The sequence below is a fragment of the Paramormyrops kingsleyae genome, chromosome 1, assembly GCF_048594095.1.
Source record: "Paramormyrops kingsleyae isolate MSU_618 chromosome 1, PKINGS_0.4, whole genome shotgun sequence".
In the NCBI taxonomy this organism is placed as follows: domain Eukaryota; kingdom Metazoa; phylum Chordata; class Actinopteri; order Osteoglossiformes; family Mormyridae; genus Paramormyrops; species Paramormyrops kingsleyae.
The window spans coordinates 1,970,739-1,987,080 of NC_132797.1; the positions used below are offsets into that span (position 1 = coordinate 1,970,739).

At 47.4% G+C, this 16,342-nt stretch overlaps 1 protein-coding gene across 5 annotated transcripts in view; it reads right to left on the reverse strand.

The window, feature by feature from the left end:
- The window catches only part of LOC111835584 (metabotropic glutamate receptor 8), a 128,365-nt gene that overhangs the window by 37,379 nt on the left and 74,644 nt on the right, over positions 1-16,342 (reverse strand). For all 5 annotated transcript variants that reach the window (XM_023796048.2, XM_023796047.2, XM_072713590.1 and 2 more), the window contains 3 exons: positions 3,111-3,246; positions 2,541-2,695; positions 1,898-2,035 (listed from right to left, as the gene is read on the reverse strand). In XM_023796048.2, coding sequence (XP_023651816.2) covers positions 1,898-2,035; positions 2,541-2,695; positions 3,111-3,246 — 429 coding nt within the window. The remainder of the gene's footprint in view (positions 1-1,897; positions 2,036-2,540; positions 2,696-3,110; positions 3,247-16,342) is intronic.

Below are 16,342 nucleotides of genomic sequence, written 5' to 3' on the forward strand. Positions count from 1 at the left end.
CAAGACTGCCGACCAGGGCAAGACTGCCGTCCAGGGAAAGACTGCCGTCCAGGGCAAAACTGCCGACCAGGGCAAGACTGCCGTCCAGGGCAAGACTGCCGACCAGGGCAAGACTGCCGTCCAGGGCCCTCCGGCGTTCGGGTCCGAACCAGAATGACCCTTGGCTCATAGTCTGCTATTAGATTTATCATGGAACTCAAAGAAATGTTTATTTCCGATTTATTTGCCCGGAACGCTTTTCACCGTGCGTGTGCCGAACATTTCTGCATTCTGGGATTCCTGCACCGCAGGGCGGTACCAGCACCTGTGCCGAGGATCTGCAGCCAGAACAGCGAGCGTCCATGAAGCGGGGAAGAGTGAGGATGGCCATAGCAGGGGAGGCGGAACACGCTACAGACACGCCACCTTCTGCGTTAGTAGGCCGGGGGTCCGGTGCATGCTGTGACCCCCCTCCCCTGACCGTGCTGGGTCCATTTGGGATGTGACAGAAGGAGTGAAGGTCCGTCACGCTGTCACAAGCGATCTGCGTGACTCTGATCCCGCAGTCGGCGGGACTGGGGGGATCGGTCTGGGCACCGGGGCGGATGCACTCGCGCTCTGTAATTATTTTAATTACATGTCAAAAGCGCTCTGCTCAGACAGATGGAAGGCGCCCGTCCCCAGTCCCTGTGCGCATGAAAGAGCTGTCAGTCCCCTTCGTGAAGACTGCCCACGCACACTGGAAACGGTGACAGATTGGCATATCTCTGGTCGCACAGAATGTCACATGTTTCTACCCTAAACCATTACACACGCAGATCAAACATCGTCTAACCCCTCTTCTGGCTCAGAATTTGCAAGGTTTCAGTTATACATTTACTGAAATAGTGGCTCAATGGTCAGACGATGAAGCACGATGCTGCCACATCCATCCTGCCCCACTGTGCCCCGGCACCCGACTGTATTCTGTACATCATGTGTTACAGCCCAGTACCTGCATGTCCTGTATTCAAACACAGTGCCTGTACAGCATATATTGTACCCCAGTACCTGCATTTCCTGTATTCTAACACATTACCTATATAAAATGTGTTACAGCCCAGTACCTGCATGTCCTGTATTCAAACACATTACCTATATAATATGTGTTACAGCCCAGTACCTGCATGTCCTGTATTCAAACACAGTGCCTGTACAGCATATATTGTACCCCAGTACCTGCATTTCCTGTATTCTAACACATTACCTATATAAAATGTGTTACAGCCCAGTACCTGCATGTCCTGTATTCAAACACATTACCTATATAATATGTGTTACAGCCCAGTACCTGCATGTCCTGTATTCAAACACAGTGCCTGTACAGCATATATTGTACCCCAGTACCTGCATTTCCTGTATTCTAACACATTACCTATATAATATGTGTTACAGCCCAGTACCTGCATGTCCTGTATTCAAACACATTATATGCTGTATTCAAACACAATATATGCTGTACAGGCACTGTGTTTGAATACAGGACATGCAGGTACTGGGCTGTAACACATATTATATAGGTAATGTGTTTGAATACAGGACATGCAGGTACTGGGCTGTAACACATATTATATAGGTAATGTGTTTGAATACAGGACATGCAGGTACTGGGCTGTAACACATATTATATAGGTAATGTGTTTGAATACAGGACATGCAGGTACTGGGGTACAATATATGCTGTACAAACACAGTGCCTGTACAGCATATATTGTACCCCAGTACCTGCATTTTCTGTATTCTAACACATTACCTATATAATATGTGTTACAGCCCAGTACCTGCATGTCCTATAATCTAACACAGTACCTGAAATCATATATAGTACCCCAGTACCTGCATCTCCTAACACAGTACATCATTTATTGCAGCGCAGTACCTGTACATTTCTTGGGGCTGCCTGGCCGCTTGCCGTGGGATCCCAACTTACACCCAAAGTTCTCTTCCCAAAATTCGGCAAACCAAACGTTCCTTCTGTTGTTCGACAGGGACCGGCTCCGGAAGTACCTGTCAAAGGCTGGAAGGGCAAGAGTGAATACAGGAGGTAGCAAATAAGGAAACAGGTAGTGATTGTTCAGACACACTTTACTTCCCAGTTTAGCTCAGATAAATTTTCCCATATGTGTTTCCCATTAGCAAATGGCTAATCCCCGTGTTTAATGATATTCATGATTACCACACCTTCACTATCACTGTTTTAGCAGGCAACATGCTATCAGCTAAAGCTACAGTCAGCTGCCCATCTACACCCATCTGCCTATCAGTGTGCTGTGGGCTGAAATTCAGGCATGCATTATAGGATCCATTTCATCAATATGCGTGTATTTATGTGTCTAACCCCGTTCAGCTCTCATTGCTACCTGGGGGGCGGGATGATAAGCTCTATGGGACTAGGCTGTGTGACTGCGGAAAAGGGCAGCATGAGAGTGGGAAGTGCTCCGACGGAGAGCAAGCGCTCCAGGAAGGGTTTGGTACCCCCTCTGCCCTGGGCCAAGATTTCACCCCAGCAGGAACACTCGTACCGTCCACCGACGCTCGCTTGGGCAGGATAGTGACTGCGCCCTCAGCCACCCTCTCCTGCTGGATCACCGGGGAGATCTTCGACCCCCAGCTGTCGGACCCCACCCACAGGAAGTGCCCCGTCAGGTTGTTCCGTCTCGCTGCGTCCAGGATGCGCCTGAGAAGCAGAGAGGAGTTTGCAGACAGTGAAAAACACGCATGACCTCACAGCAGGGGTCTTGGCCCCGGTTGGTGGTGGGGGGGGGGCTGGTGTTATGTAACCGACCCAATCAAAGATTGGAGGGACAGAAACTGCCTTGAAGTTCAGGAATTTGCAGAACATTCTTGTTATCTTTCTGTACTCCTGTTGTAACTCAGCTCTGATTAAGGAAATTCTGCCTGAATCATTTGAACTGAAAGGTGCCACATAAGCCTGGACTCTGTGCCACCCTCGTACGACTTAATCAAAACGCTGTATTCCCAATCCATACAGAGTGGCTCTGGATTATGGTGCTGAGGATAAACCGTCTATCCGCTCTTGACTTAATGGCTTCTGGGCGCGGCAGGCGGGCCCGGCTCCCGGTGAATCCCACCTGATGTCGTCCTCGTTTGCAAACGTGATCACGGCGCGTGCGCTGGAGGTCTCCAACAGCCGGCGGATGATCTTGTCAAACTCTCCCGCCTTCGGCTCCCGGGGGATCTTCACGGACTGTGCGATACATACCCCACCTGCAGGTGGATGGCGGAATAGCAGGGAGCAGGGGAGAGACTACTGTCACAATCTGATTGGCTTTCTTCAGCACTCTCTTGGAATACAGATGAGGGGGCCGGACACAGGACCGGTGCAGCTGCTGTCCACTGCTGGGAGATGAACTGGGTTTGTATTAGAGTGATATCAGATGCTATCGGCTGGCCTAAGGTGTCAGGAATTTTAATGTGCCCCCTAACATATGAAAGCCTCTGCTCATACCCTCCCCGCCACCTATGGTGCCCTCATCTTTTAATGCATGTCCGGTGCCGAAAAGGCTGCCTGGAGGGGAATCGCTTCCATGCACCGGCCTTTCCCGGCCTTTCCCCGGCTCTCCATCCCACGCAAGATAACATCGACGCAGCGTTTAAATAAACACGATTTGATAAGCCACTTGAGCCGAACGGAACGATCTTGCATTTAATGAGACATAATGGCCCTCCATCTTTCCCTAACCGTCCTATTATGTTATTAGCTTTCCATTCTGACATAAATGATGATCTTCCTCCCCATCCAATCTCTTTTTGTTACAGCCCATTTAATGAACATCTGCACAGTCTACTCCTCTTGATATGACGACACTCTATCAGCGCCTGTGTTCTTTAAACTAGCACCACGCAAAAGAAAACAAGTTATTATCCCAAATGAAGGCCTTCTCTGGCTTAATTACAAAAATCCTTGAATATTTCGCTTGCAGCTCCTCATCTCCAGAAGCATCTTAGCTTGAAGCATCGTGAATTGTACTGCCAGCGACATCGATTTGCCAGCCGGTGGGATTAGATGAGGATGTACTTGATGTAGCAATAGCATTAAGGCCCAGTAGTTTTACAGTGAGCCTTGCTGTGATTTCACCTTATGGGAGTATGGCTGAGTCTGAACTATGTTGCTGCACCTCAGGGTGTATAGGGGCGGGCCCACAAGGATACGGACCCCAGCTGGAAGCTGATTGGCTGACAGAATGGCCCCTCCCCTGTCACTCACTGATTCAAAACATATCATTGGTTAATGATATGGTTAGTCCCCCATATAAATGATGGCCTCTCTTAGTCCCCCCACCCTAGAATCACCCCTGGGACAGCGCCCCCTACCCTGTCCCGCCAGGGATGGCGATCAATAATAACGGCAGAAGTAACATGCGGGGAAATGGCAGCCAGATCGCAATCTGCACTAATTGGCAGTTTTTCTCCTTTACTTGTCCCGCACTGTACTGGTCAATTCTTTTTTTTTTCTTTTTCCGAAACAACTTTAGCCGCCTTTAAGGGGGAAATGATGTGTTAACTCGCGTTACGGTGTTTAAGTGTAGCCACTGCAGAGGTGTAATTGTTCCATTAAATCTCTCATTATTTCAATCATCCACCTTTTATAAAACATAAATTATGGGGCCCATCAAAGATGTAGGACAGGAAGGGCGAGCTAATGAGCTGAAGGCTGGAGCGTAAATACCTGACATACAGTTACACATATTAGCTCTTTCTTTTTTTAACAATACATTCCAGTTTCAGAAATTTATCAGATCTCATTACCACTGAGGGACAAACACTAGTAGGTATTCATGGGGTCCACAGATGGCACCACACAAGGAATCACCTAAATCTACACTGGAAGTGCCAATAGTTTATGCTTGGTGATGCAATAACACTATTGACACGCAATTTAAACTGCAACTCTGAGATTCTGCATTTAAATCCTTCAGGGCACAGTAGCATCGGTGTTTGCCATGAGAAGATCAGCCAGCGTGATCCTATGTGACCACGCCGTCTTGTGTCATCTACAGTGAAAAACATGTCTTCCCTCACCAAGGCTGACTAGCTTCTGCAGTCACTAAATCCCATACAGAGGTAAACTTCAGGAGAGCAGTAAGGCCTCTCCACTGCAGCGAGGGCAGAGCGCCTCAGGAAGGCGTGGCATGCAGCTGGCATTGTGCTCCGTCTCACCATTTAATTGCAGAGGAAAGATAACTGTGGTCCTGACGAAGCAGGACTTCCCCCGCAAGTGCCGTTCGTTGACGCAGCGCCGCGTTTGTGGTGGTCACCTCTAACTGTTTGATCAGCTCTCTCCGGCCGCCTCGGTCCAGAGGCGTAACCAGGAATTCGGGCCTGATGACAAAATGCTGGCAATTTATTTTTATGGATTCAAAAAATCTGCAAGGGAATCCTGCCCATTCTGAGGTGTAATTAGGGGAATTTTACAAACAGGATTCAGAACAGAGATCATGGTGTCTGGACCTTTTTTTTCCCCATTACAGCTGATCAATCCCTCCCACTGTCATAGAAGCAAAAGAGGGGGGGGTGGTATCAGGTGTTGGGGGTGAGGCAGAACCGAAACCCAAATGAGGTCCCAGCTGTGGGGCTGAGGGTCACGGCACACTTTGGTCCAGGAAAATAAGCTTTTTTTTTGGGGGGGGGGGTTCGGACACCTTTCTGCCCAAGTAGCCCCACCCCCGCGGTTCCAGCACAGTGCTGCAGGGTGTCCTCCGGGGGGCGAGACCCAAGTCCTATCAATCCACGGGCCTCGCCAAACGCTTTCCCACCTCCCTGACTGGACGAGCTCGGGTGAAATACAGTGTGGCCTCTTTGGGAGTCCGGTATCCAGTCCAATTACCCGACAGCACTTAAGAAAGACACCTGGACGACTCTCTCCCCGCATTCACTGGCTCAGGCAAATCATAAAACTCACACACAATCCCCAGGGGTACGCGCGGTAAAGTCCCACCAGGCATCGCTGAGTCTCTGCTCCAGCGTGTCAAGTATCTCTTTAATAAAATATATTAAATCATTACAGAAATACTGCAGACTTTCCACACCATTGAATTGATCATCTCTTCGTTTTTGTTTTAACGATTACTACAGCAGACTGCTGTATTAATACGCCTTGCAATTCTGTCGTGGGTAATCAGGGAATCATGCACATGAAGAATGGGAATGGTTTGAAGTAGTACTGGGAGTTCTGGGAACACTGGGAGTCACAAGAATATGACCTATAACAAGCCAGTGCCACATATTGGTTGTATTGGGCTATCAAATATTGGATGTGTCATCAATATGTGTGTCATGCAGTCTGAAGAAAATCAGCAGTGGATGAACAGACAAAATGCCGCTGGGGTGTAAATTTGCTGAAAAAAGTAGGTGTCTGTTTATTAACAGCACATTATTCAATAAGGAAACAAAAGCCATCAATAAGCACCCAAATGTATGAGAAAGAGGGTTTTCTCCTTCCCTACCCGAGACCAGCAGCAACACCAGTGCAGGAAATCTACAGCATAAAGAGAAACGCTTTTTTTTGGATGACATGAAGGCAGGATTCACTAACATTTGCACACCAGACAGTTCTGTCCATACTCATTTACAGGACATGACCGATCAATGGCACACGGAGACAGTGAGCTCGCGGAACAGATCTATTTTACACACACTGGTGATGTCTTCATTCAGTGCAACTTTCACACACTTTTATGCTTCAATGAATCGGGCCAGATTGAATAACTCATGCCAGCTCGTGATTCAGACTCTGCCTGCACCCCAACAACTGCACACTGCACATGCCAGACATCTTTTCATCTTTAATATAAGGTTCTCCTCCATGTCCAGTTATCCCTGTTAGTGTCATGGTGAGCCTGGAAGTCATCTGAGAAAGCTTGGGAATGAAGGCAGGGGAGGATCCAGGGTGAAGCTAGAAAGACAAAATATCACCTTGAGCCCCCCACCCTCATCACCTCCACCGGGAGGGTCAATTTGAATAACATGGGAAGAGCGTGAACACACCACGCAACATGGGAAGAGCGTGAACACACCACGCAGCATGGGAAGAGCGTGAACACACCACGCAGCATGGGAAGAGCGTGAACACACCACGCAACATGGGAAGAGCGTGAACACACCACGCAACATGGGAAGAGCGTGAACACACCACGCAGCATGGGAAGAGCGTGAACACACCACGCAACATGGGAAGAGCGTGAACACACCACGCAACATGGGAAGAGCGTGAACACACCACGCAACATGGGAAGAGCGTGCACACACCACGCAACATGGGAAGAGCGTGAACACACCACGCAACATGGGAAGAGCGTGAACACACCACGCAACATGGGAAGAGCGTGAACACACCACGCAACATGGGAAGAGCTTGTTGGAGGACCTCGTTATATGGCTGGATGTAGACTAACATCATACCCAGGATGAAGCAATTGCAGGTTAAGGGCCTTGCTCAAGGGCCCAATGTAGTAGAATCACTTTGGGCATTCATGGGATTTGAACCAACAACCTTCCAGTTACTGGCACAGATCCCTAGCCTCAGAGCCACCACTCCACCCAGCCAGAAGTCATGAAGCTACCTACTCAGCCATAAAAAACTTCCCAAAGAAGTTATTCGGCACAGTGTGCCATTGCTGCAATGGAGAGATCCCCGAAATCACTTCCTGTCATTTCCCTTTTGAATTCCTTGGCAGCACTTAGAATAGCATTTATATTGGCGTTTCGAAATGTGTTCATTATGCTCGTTTTCCCATTTGCACACAAATGAGTTTGCAGCCATGGCGTGCGCAGGTCACCTTACCGTGGTGATGGAGGAGGCAAGGGAAGAAACGGCACGATGCTGCCCGTAAAATGCGGATCCTGGGCCCGTATCTGGGGGTCAGGGAGGTTTTGTTTAACCTGGACACACGCCAGGAGGCCTGCCTCAAGGCAGCCGGCATGCAATAATGGCATTGGCTGAAACATCTGCCTGCCCCCCACACCCCCTGCCCGGCGTCCTCGCAGGCTGTCACCAGCCGAGAATGACAACACCCCATCTTCGGTGCACCAATTATGTGTCACAGTAAGTATGCTGAAGGCTGCAGGTCACCTGACCGGGGGAGATGACCAGCACGATATCACAGGACAGGCCATGGTGAAGTCTCGGTGCGCAGAAGAATTCACATCCCAACCACTTCGACACAATTAGCCCCCGTTGTAGCTGCTGTAAAGTGGATTTGTTCTGGCACCCCTTATGTATTCAGGCCTGGCATTTTGTGATCAGGTCTCAGCATGGCACAGGAGATCAGGTCAGCTGTTCCGGTGGTGTCACATATATAAATAATGTGTGTGCCACCTGCAAGACATAGATGCTTAAACAGCTCCAAAACACTAACATTATACATCTTATTATGCAACATCATGCAGGTTACATGTGCCTCGGACCTTCTCTGCAAGCTTCCATAAGTAATCAAAAAACATGACAAATTCAGAAGCTTGATGAGCAAAGATCATGCAGGTTAAGGGACAAGGGTCACTGCAATAGATATATATTTATACGGTAGAAGAGGGTTAATGGTTAAAACCGACAATGAATTTGAAGGTTCTTCCAAATTCATAGGTATTTAATTCTGTCTTCAAAGCCCTGCTAAGAATTTCATTCCGGAGTTTTGTTTTTCTTACTCTATTCGTCTGCCCTTGACCTGATCCCCGGGAGATGTCTCAGATCCTGTCCCCCCTCCCGTCAGTTTCGCCTTGCCCCCCTTTCCCCCAGGATCAGTCTAAGGCTTGTTTTCTCTGCACCGAAAGTGGGACTCCTCTAGCGGCAGAGATTTCTGCCCCTTTGGACCCAATCACAATGAAATCCTGGTGTCAGAAGCCGCCCCTACGGGATCGCTAATCCAGGCTGAGCACTGGAACTATGGCTTTGATGTAATCTGCCTCCAACTTCCATGTAATTATTCCCTCGTTCTGTGTACACTTTCTTCCCATCCACGTACTTAATTGCAGCATCAGCACTGCCACCCCCAAGACAGGGACCTCCTAACTACCCCCCCTTCCAACCTCGTATTTTTTACATTTAATTTGCTCATACTTTCTACTCTTGGGGGGGGGGGGGTTCCTCCCATCTCCTGTCCACAAGACTGTGCGGATTGGCAACAGTACACTCTCCATGACGACAGGAAACCCTGTGAACACAGAGCACTAATTCCATGTAGCAACCTCCACACAATACACATGGAACTATGTGAAGAGACACATGGCTACGTGTTAGCTGGCACTGCTCTTAAAGGGCAGCTCAGATAGCTTAACTATACGTGTGATATTGGCATTTGCTTTACTGAGAAAAGGTCATGACTGCCAGTGGCCCCGAAGGTCCTGAGGATTCCTGTTTCCCAGCTGGCCTCTTCGTAAAACCTGCGCCGTCATGCTCACAAAATGCCATCCCGACGTAAACAGCCCCAGGACACCATCATCATGTCTGGGTCTAAATGACATTTTGAAAGACTTTCCTTGGAAATGGAAGCCAGTAACAGTGCGGCACAGCTAGATTAAATATTCTGTTCAAGAACCACATTTACCACCCTTCTCCCAATGGCTAACACTCAAATTAGGTCAGGTTAGCGTTTCCCAATGGCTAACACACATATTAGGTCAGGTTAGCGATTCCCAATGGCTAACACGCATTTTAGGCCAGGTTAGCGATTCCCAATGGCTAACACACATATTAGGCCAGGTTAGCGATTCCCAATGGCTAACACGCATATTAGTTCAGGTTAGTGTTTCTCAATGGCTAACATGCATATTAGGTCAGGTTAGCGTTTCCCAATGGCTAAACACGTATTTTAGGCCAGGTTAGCGATTCCCAATGGCTAAGACACATATTAGGCCAGGTTAGTGCTTCTCAATGGCTAACACGCATATTAGGCCAGGTTAGCGTTTCCCAATGGCTAACACGCATATTAGGTCAGGTTAGCGTTTCCCAATGGCTAACACGCATTTTAGGTCAGGTTAGCGATTCCCAATGGCTAACACGCATATTAGTTCAGGTTAGCGATTCCCAATGGCTAACATGCATATTAGGTCAGGTTAGCGTTTCCCAATGGATAACACGCATTTTAGGCCAGGTTAGCGATTCCCAATGGCTAACACGCATTTTAGGCCAGGTTAGCGATTCCCAATGGCTAACATGCATATTAGGTCAGGTTAGCGTTTCCCAATGGCTAACATGCATTTTAGGCCAGGTTAGCATTTCCCAATGGCTAACATGCATATTAGGTCAGGTTAGTGCTTCTCAATGGCTAACACGCATATTAGGCCAGGTTAGTGCTTCTCAATGGCTAACACGCATATTAGGCCAGGTTAGCGATTCCCAATGGCTAACACACATATTAGGTCAGGTTAGCGATTCCCAATGGCTAACACGCATATTAGGTCAGGTTAGCGTTTCCCAATGGCTAACACGCATTTTAAGCCAGGTTAGCGATTCCCAATGGCTAACACAGACGGACAGACAGCTGTACAGGCAGACAGACATGCAGTTAGACAGGTAGTTCAGACAGAGAGACAGTTGCACAGGCAGACAGAGAGACAGATAGGCAGAGAAACAGACATGCAGACAGACAGGTATGCAGACAGACCGAGAGATGGTGCACAGGCAGACAGACTGACATTCAGACAGAAAGACAAGAAGGCAGACAGAGAGACATGCAGACAGATGGGTAGGCAGACAGAGAGACGGATGGACAGACAGGCAGAGAGGTAGACAGACAGGCAGGCAGAGAGAGAGATGAATGGACATGTTGGCAGATAGACTGTTACGTCCGTATGCGTGTGTGCGGGTATGTGTATCCATTCTTTTTCTCCTTTAGATCCCATTCCGCCAAACTGCCTATTCCGGTTCCGCATTTTCCATCTCTCACCACGAAAGCCGTGCCAAAACTGGATGGACTGGTTGTCATCACCTCGTTCCCGTTTCCCGCCTCTCCAGCCCCGGATTATAAAAGACGCCTGAACAGCCCCCTGACAGTTTCTGCTCCTGCTTTGTCTTTGCTTATTGTTTTTGGCTCTCGACTTTCACGCTTTTGGTTTTCGATTCGGTTTTGGTTATTCGGCTTGTGTATTTGCTTACTCGTGTTTTGACTACTGTCTGGTTATCGACTATTCTTAGGATTACGGATTGGACTCGGTTGCCCGGTGTAAATACTGTATATATATATGTGTGTGTGTGTGTGTGTATGTAAGGGTTGTAGAGAGTGACTGCCATTTGTTTTCTGCGTGTACGACGTTTTTTCCCTGTTTTGTGGTTAGAGAGGGTTAGGATAGCGTTTGTCTTTTGTTTCATTGTTCTTTCGGGTTAGGGAAGTACGCGGGTAGCTAGTTCACTTGGTTTTGTTCATTGACAGACAGACAGACAGCCAGATGGAAAGGCAGACAGGAAAAGACGCGCCTTGGCAGAGCAGGACTGCAAAGTGCACCATAGTGTGGAGCCCATTTCATTCTGTTTGAAGTGCTGATGACTGGGAGTTTCTGCTGGCTTTTGTCAGCAAGTAAATTGTCATATGAGGGAAACATAAAACATCTCTGCATCACACCAAGATGGAAAATATGGGCACAATCCATCTGTCAGGAAAAACCAAGGATCCTTTGATTAGAAATTCCCAGGATGCCATTTATTACCTATTTAATGCATTATAAATCTCACATAGTAATTTTTGTCTGTAAGCTATTATAAAAATGCTGCCTTCTCAGATTTAATTTTTTTACCTTTTGTGATTATGGTAAAATACCACCTCTCAGCCTGGCCATCTGCAGGTGCCATTATTGAAAAAAAAAACTGCTGAGAACGGAGACAATTCTGCAAACTCAATTGAGTCTTGGTGAGGTCTGTGTCTCTCTCCCGCATGTAAACAGCCTCCTGTGGCACTTTTTCAAAATAAAACGAGTGCGGAAAAGAGGGAACGCCCTGCTTTGATGAGTCTAGCACACACAACACAGAGTCAAACCCTTCACCAGAGTCATAGCATACGGTGAGTCTGAATGCTCATGTCTTCTCGATCCTCCCCACAAACATTTGCCATTTAAACAGGCAGATCAATCTTCGAGACTCCACCGAAGGCGGCCACTCATTATCCAGGCAGATCTTTTCAAAGCTGCTATCTCATACAACCACCAAAGTATCTAGGATATTTCATTCTGTAGCCTTCATATTAGTGGGTTTATATATACAGTCTGTAAACCATGGATAATGTTGCACTTCCAAAGAAGGTTCTGTACCCGATAGCTGGTAGCTAGATGTCCGGTTATGTTGCACGTTCGGCTCATTAGCTTCTTGCTTTGTTGGAGTTGCTGCTGCTCCAATCCGGCTTACACTGTACCTGGGCATTTACTGGAAGCTCAGCCTAGCTGCACCTACGGCTAGCTGACTCCTCCACAGTCATATGTTTGTAATGTGCCACACTTGTACGTTGCTTTGGACAAAAGCATCTGTTAAATAAAAATAAATGCAAAATAATATAAATAAAATGTAAATGTACAAAAAAGTCAAAGACGTGTTCAGGAGACACTAAGCGAAATAAATCAGTGCATCTTTGTGACGGCTCACTGTCACAGTTTTTAGAGGCTGTCTTAAAAAACGTTGCTAAACTATCACATTTCATCATTCTAGGTGGCAGAATTGCTGTTAATATAAGAGCGGCATCACTCATCACGATTTCAAGCGAAAGCTCCACACTCAGAATAAGTGTGAAAGCAGCATCGGATTCGAAAATGTAACAGGCTGCGGCCAGACGAAATGGCCAAGCGGTGTCGCCCCAGACAGAAATAATAAATCGGCAATTTAAAACCTGTGACTAGGAATGGCTGTGAGCCAATAGCAAGAGGCTGCAGCTCCCAAGGGTTCACCACAGAGGCTCTGCAGCTCCACAGGCATCTCCACGGAGGCTGCAGCTCCCCAGGCATCACCACAGAGGCTCTGCTGCTCCCCAGGCATCACCACAGAGGCTCTGCTGCTCCCCAGGCATCACCACAGAGGCTCTGCAGCTCCACAGGCATCTCCACGGAGGCTGCAGCTCCCCAGGCATCACCACAGAGGCTCTGCTGCTCCCCAGGCATCACCACAGAGGCTCTGCTGCTCCCCAGGCATCATCACAGAGGCTCTGCAGCTCCCCAGGCATCACCACGGAGGCTCTGCAGCTCCACAGGCATCACCACAGAGGCTCTGCCACTCCCCAGGCATCACCACAGAGGCTCTGCAGCTCCACAGGCATCACCACAGAGGCTCTGCAGTTCCCCAGGCATCACCAAAGAGGCTCTGCCACTCCCCAGGCATCACCACAGAGGCTCTGCAGCTCCCCAAGCATCACCACAGAGGCTCTGCCACTCCCCAGGCATCACCACAGAGGCTCTGCCACTCCCCAGGCATCACCACAGAGGCTCTGCAGCTCCACAGGCATCTCCACGGAGGCTCTGCAGCCCCCCAGGCATCACCACGGAGGCCGAAGCTCCCGAAGATTGGCCACAGAGGCCGCAGCCCCCCAGGATTCGCCATGGAGACCATAGTTCCCGAGGATTGACCACGGAGGCCGCAGCTCCCGGGGATTCGCCACAGAGGCCGCAAGATGCAGCTCCATGGGCTCTACTCTGGCTCAACACTGCAGACTGACAGAGACCAAAGCCGTACACAGCAGCTCTGCGCCTCACTGGCTTTCCGCGAAAAAGTACCTGATGAGGTGCATCAGGCTGCTCTCTCACATTGTATTACTTCTATAATTTGTTTCCTCTTTGCTTAGTCACCATACAACCCCCCCCCCCCCCCCCCCCCACACACACAATGTACAATGGCTGTTAAGATACCAGTTCATTTCTGACTCAGCCAGCGGCTCCTCCTCCAGCTTAGGAGGCTCTGACTCCCATCACAGCACGACCTTGCTGCTGGTATCCCACTCCAACAAAAAGGAGCAATAATACTGTAAAGCACCAGGCCCGCCCGCAACCCAGTGCAGAATCAGAGAGAATGAATGGATGGATGGATGGATGGTGAAACATTTTCAAGATCAGCAACTGCAGTTGTTTTTGACTTATGTGACACATATTTCATGATCCGAATGACTGCAAACCAAAATTTTCTAAATCTCAGATGATACTGGCAGTTACTATTCACCTTAAAAAGCTGTCTGTACCTTTAAACCCTTCATGCACAGCTGATGTCCATTCCAATGCTTCCCTTAATTACTTCTTATCTTAATAAGTTTGGGCCCCTTCTAAAGTGATGAACTGCACTAGTCCACTAATGAACTCGCAGATCCTACAAGGCACGTCCTTTGATCTGTGGGAAATTCACATCTGTCTTGAAACCGCACATTTTGAGGCAATATCTTATTCTCACCCCTGAGCTTTTTGAACTCAACATAATTCAATATGATCTCCGGCGCAAATGAAATTGTACGTATATTTCAGCGGAATCACTTGCTTACCAATTTGCAATGCTCAAAGCAGCTCGTCATTTTCAACAAACCCTGGGTCATAAAAACATGATTACATGTAAAGTGAAGAATGATATTATGAGAAATATTGAAATAATGCCACTATTTCCATGAATAACATTAGGTTTTACTCCAAGCGTCCATCGGCTGAGCTTTGTACAGCTTATGCTAGGATTCACAGTCTTTGGGAATCATCTAGACTGTTGTTGCTGTATAACACTGACCCCCCCCACCCTTTTGTGGTGGGTTATCTTCTCCAACCAGATGGCCCCGTGCATTTTTTTTTTAAAGAAAGCAAGCTGATTTTCAACCATAAAACTGAAGGAGGAAATTAAACATTGAGTTGCTTTCTTGCAGGGTCCTCACCATCATTAGATGGCCCATACTGATGGGGAGACTCCAGCGACAGAGAGGAATGCGATGGGTGGTGCACGAAGGCTCAGGCATTGGAAAGCTGACCCACAGGAAACACCCTGTAAGTGTCGGGGACTTTGAGCTCCTGAGCACGTTCCACTGTCAGACATCTCTGTGTTCCTCACACATGTTCCTCCAAGTGTGCTCAACTTAGGAATCTCCTCTGAAGTATTACCGATAACATATACCAATAACTGGAGTAACTCTACTTCAGAATAAGTGGACATGTGCCTTGAACAATAAGTAATATAAAATCCACTACTGATATTTTACGTTTATTGTTATTGAATTGGCAGATACTCGACCCCAATGTAATCCACAGATGAGTACAATCAAGCGCCTTAATCATAAGCATTGAATCATTAGTATATGACTGCTGAGTAACATGAATAAGCAAAACATATGTTATTCTTCAAAGCGGCAGGTGCACTGTACAGTTTCTGTAAGCACTGGCAGTGAGAGGCGGCTGACTAAGGGCACTTCAGACACACCCCTAAGCAGCATGCGCTGAGCTGTGGGGCAAACACAATATCCATACACATTAAGCTTACAAAACACGGGACTGGAAGTCAGAGGCCACATCGGCAGCCACTGGGCATCTAAAACGGGAATCATTTTCCATTTAGCATGAGGCTAAAAGAATTCAGCTATCACAAGTGGTATTAAATCACTTACATTTTCAAAATCAACAACTAATTTGCATTTTCCTGCCCACCAACGTATTAGATACATTTTCAGCTTCTGGCCAGTGATTTGGCTTTCCCATTCCGAGGCATCCCTATAAATGACACGGACTTTGAAGGTACTGCTGCACTTAAAAATTTAACTACTTTATTTCAGGCTGATTAGCAATGTCCTTAACCTGCCCTAAAGAGCATGAGGCTAATTAAAGCAATTACCTCCATTTATGAGCTTCACGCTAAAACCATTAGAGTATTTTTTTGCACTAAAAATCCCACAAAAATACAAAAATAATTAAAGCTAATGACGACAGTGAAATCATTTTTTTTTTAAATTAATCAAACACCAGTTTTAAATGACAGATAATTGCAACAAAAAACAATGAATAATAAACGCAGGCTAATTAAAATTCTAGGCTTTAAGAACACCGGACGTACATAGGCAATTGTAGTGTTTTCTCTGGTGCCCAATTAAATTAGTGTTCCCATTTTTCACTTTTACATCATAATTATCATCGACGTTATTGCCATAATGTGAAGCCCGTCGTTATTAAAGTCTTGTCGGTTAAATTGACTCGCTTTTTTCCTGCATTGTCTGGCTGTGAATTGTGGAGAACAAAGGAGTGCTGTGAAAGAAAAAAAAAGAGAGATAAAATACGTGCGGCACAAGAGGACATGGAAGGAATTCAAGGTGCAGAAGTTAATTTGCCTATGAATGACTTAACGAGCCCCACGAAGTCTTCATAAATGTTATGACACGCTGGC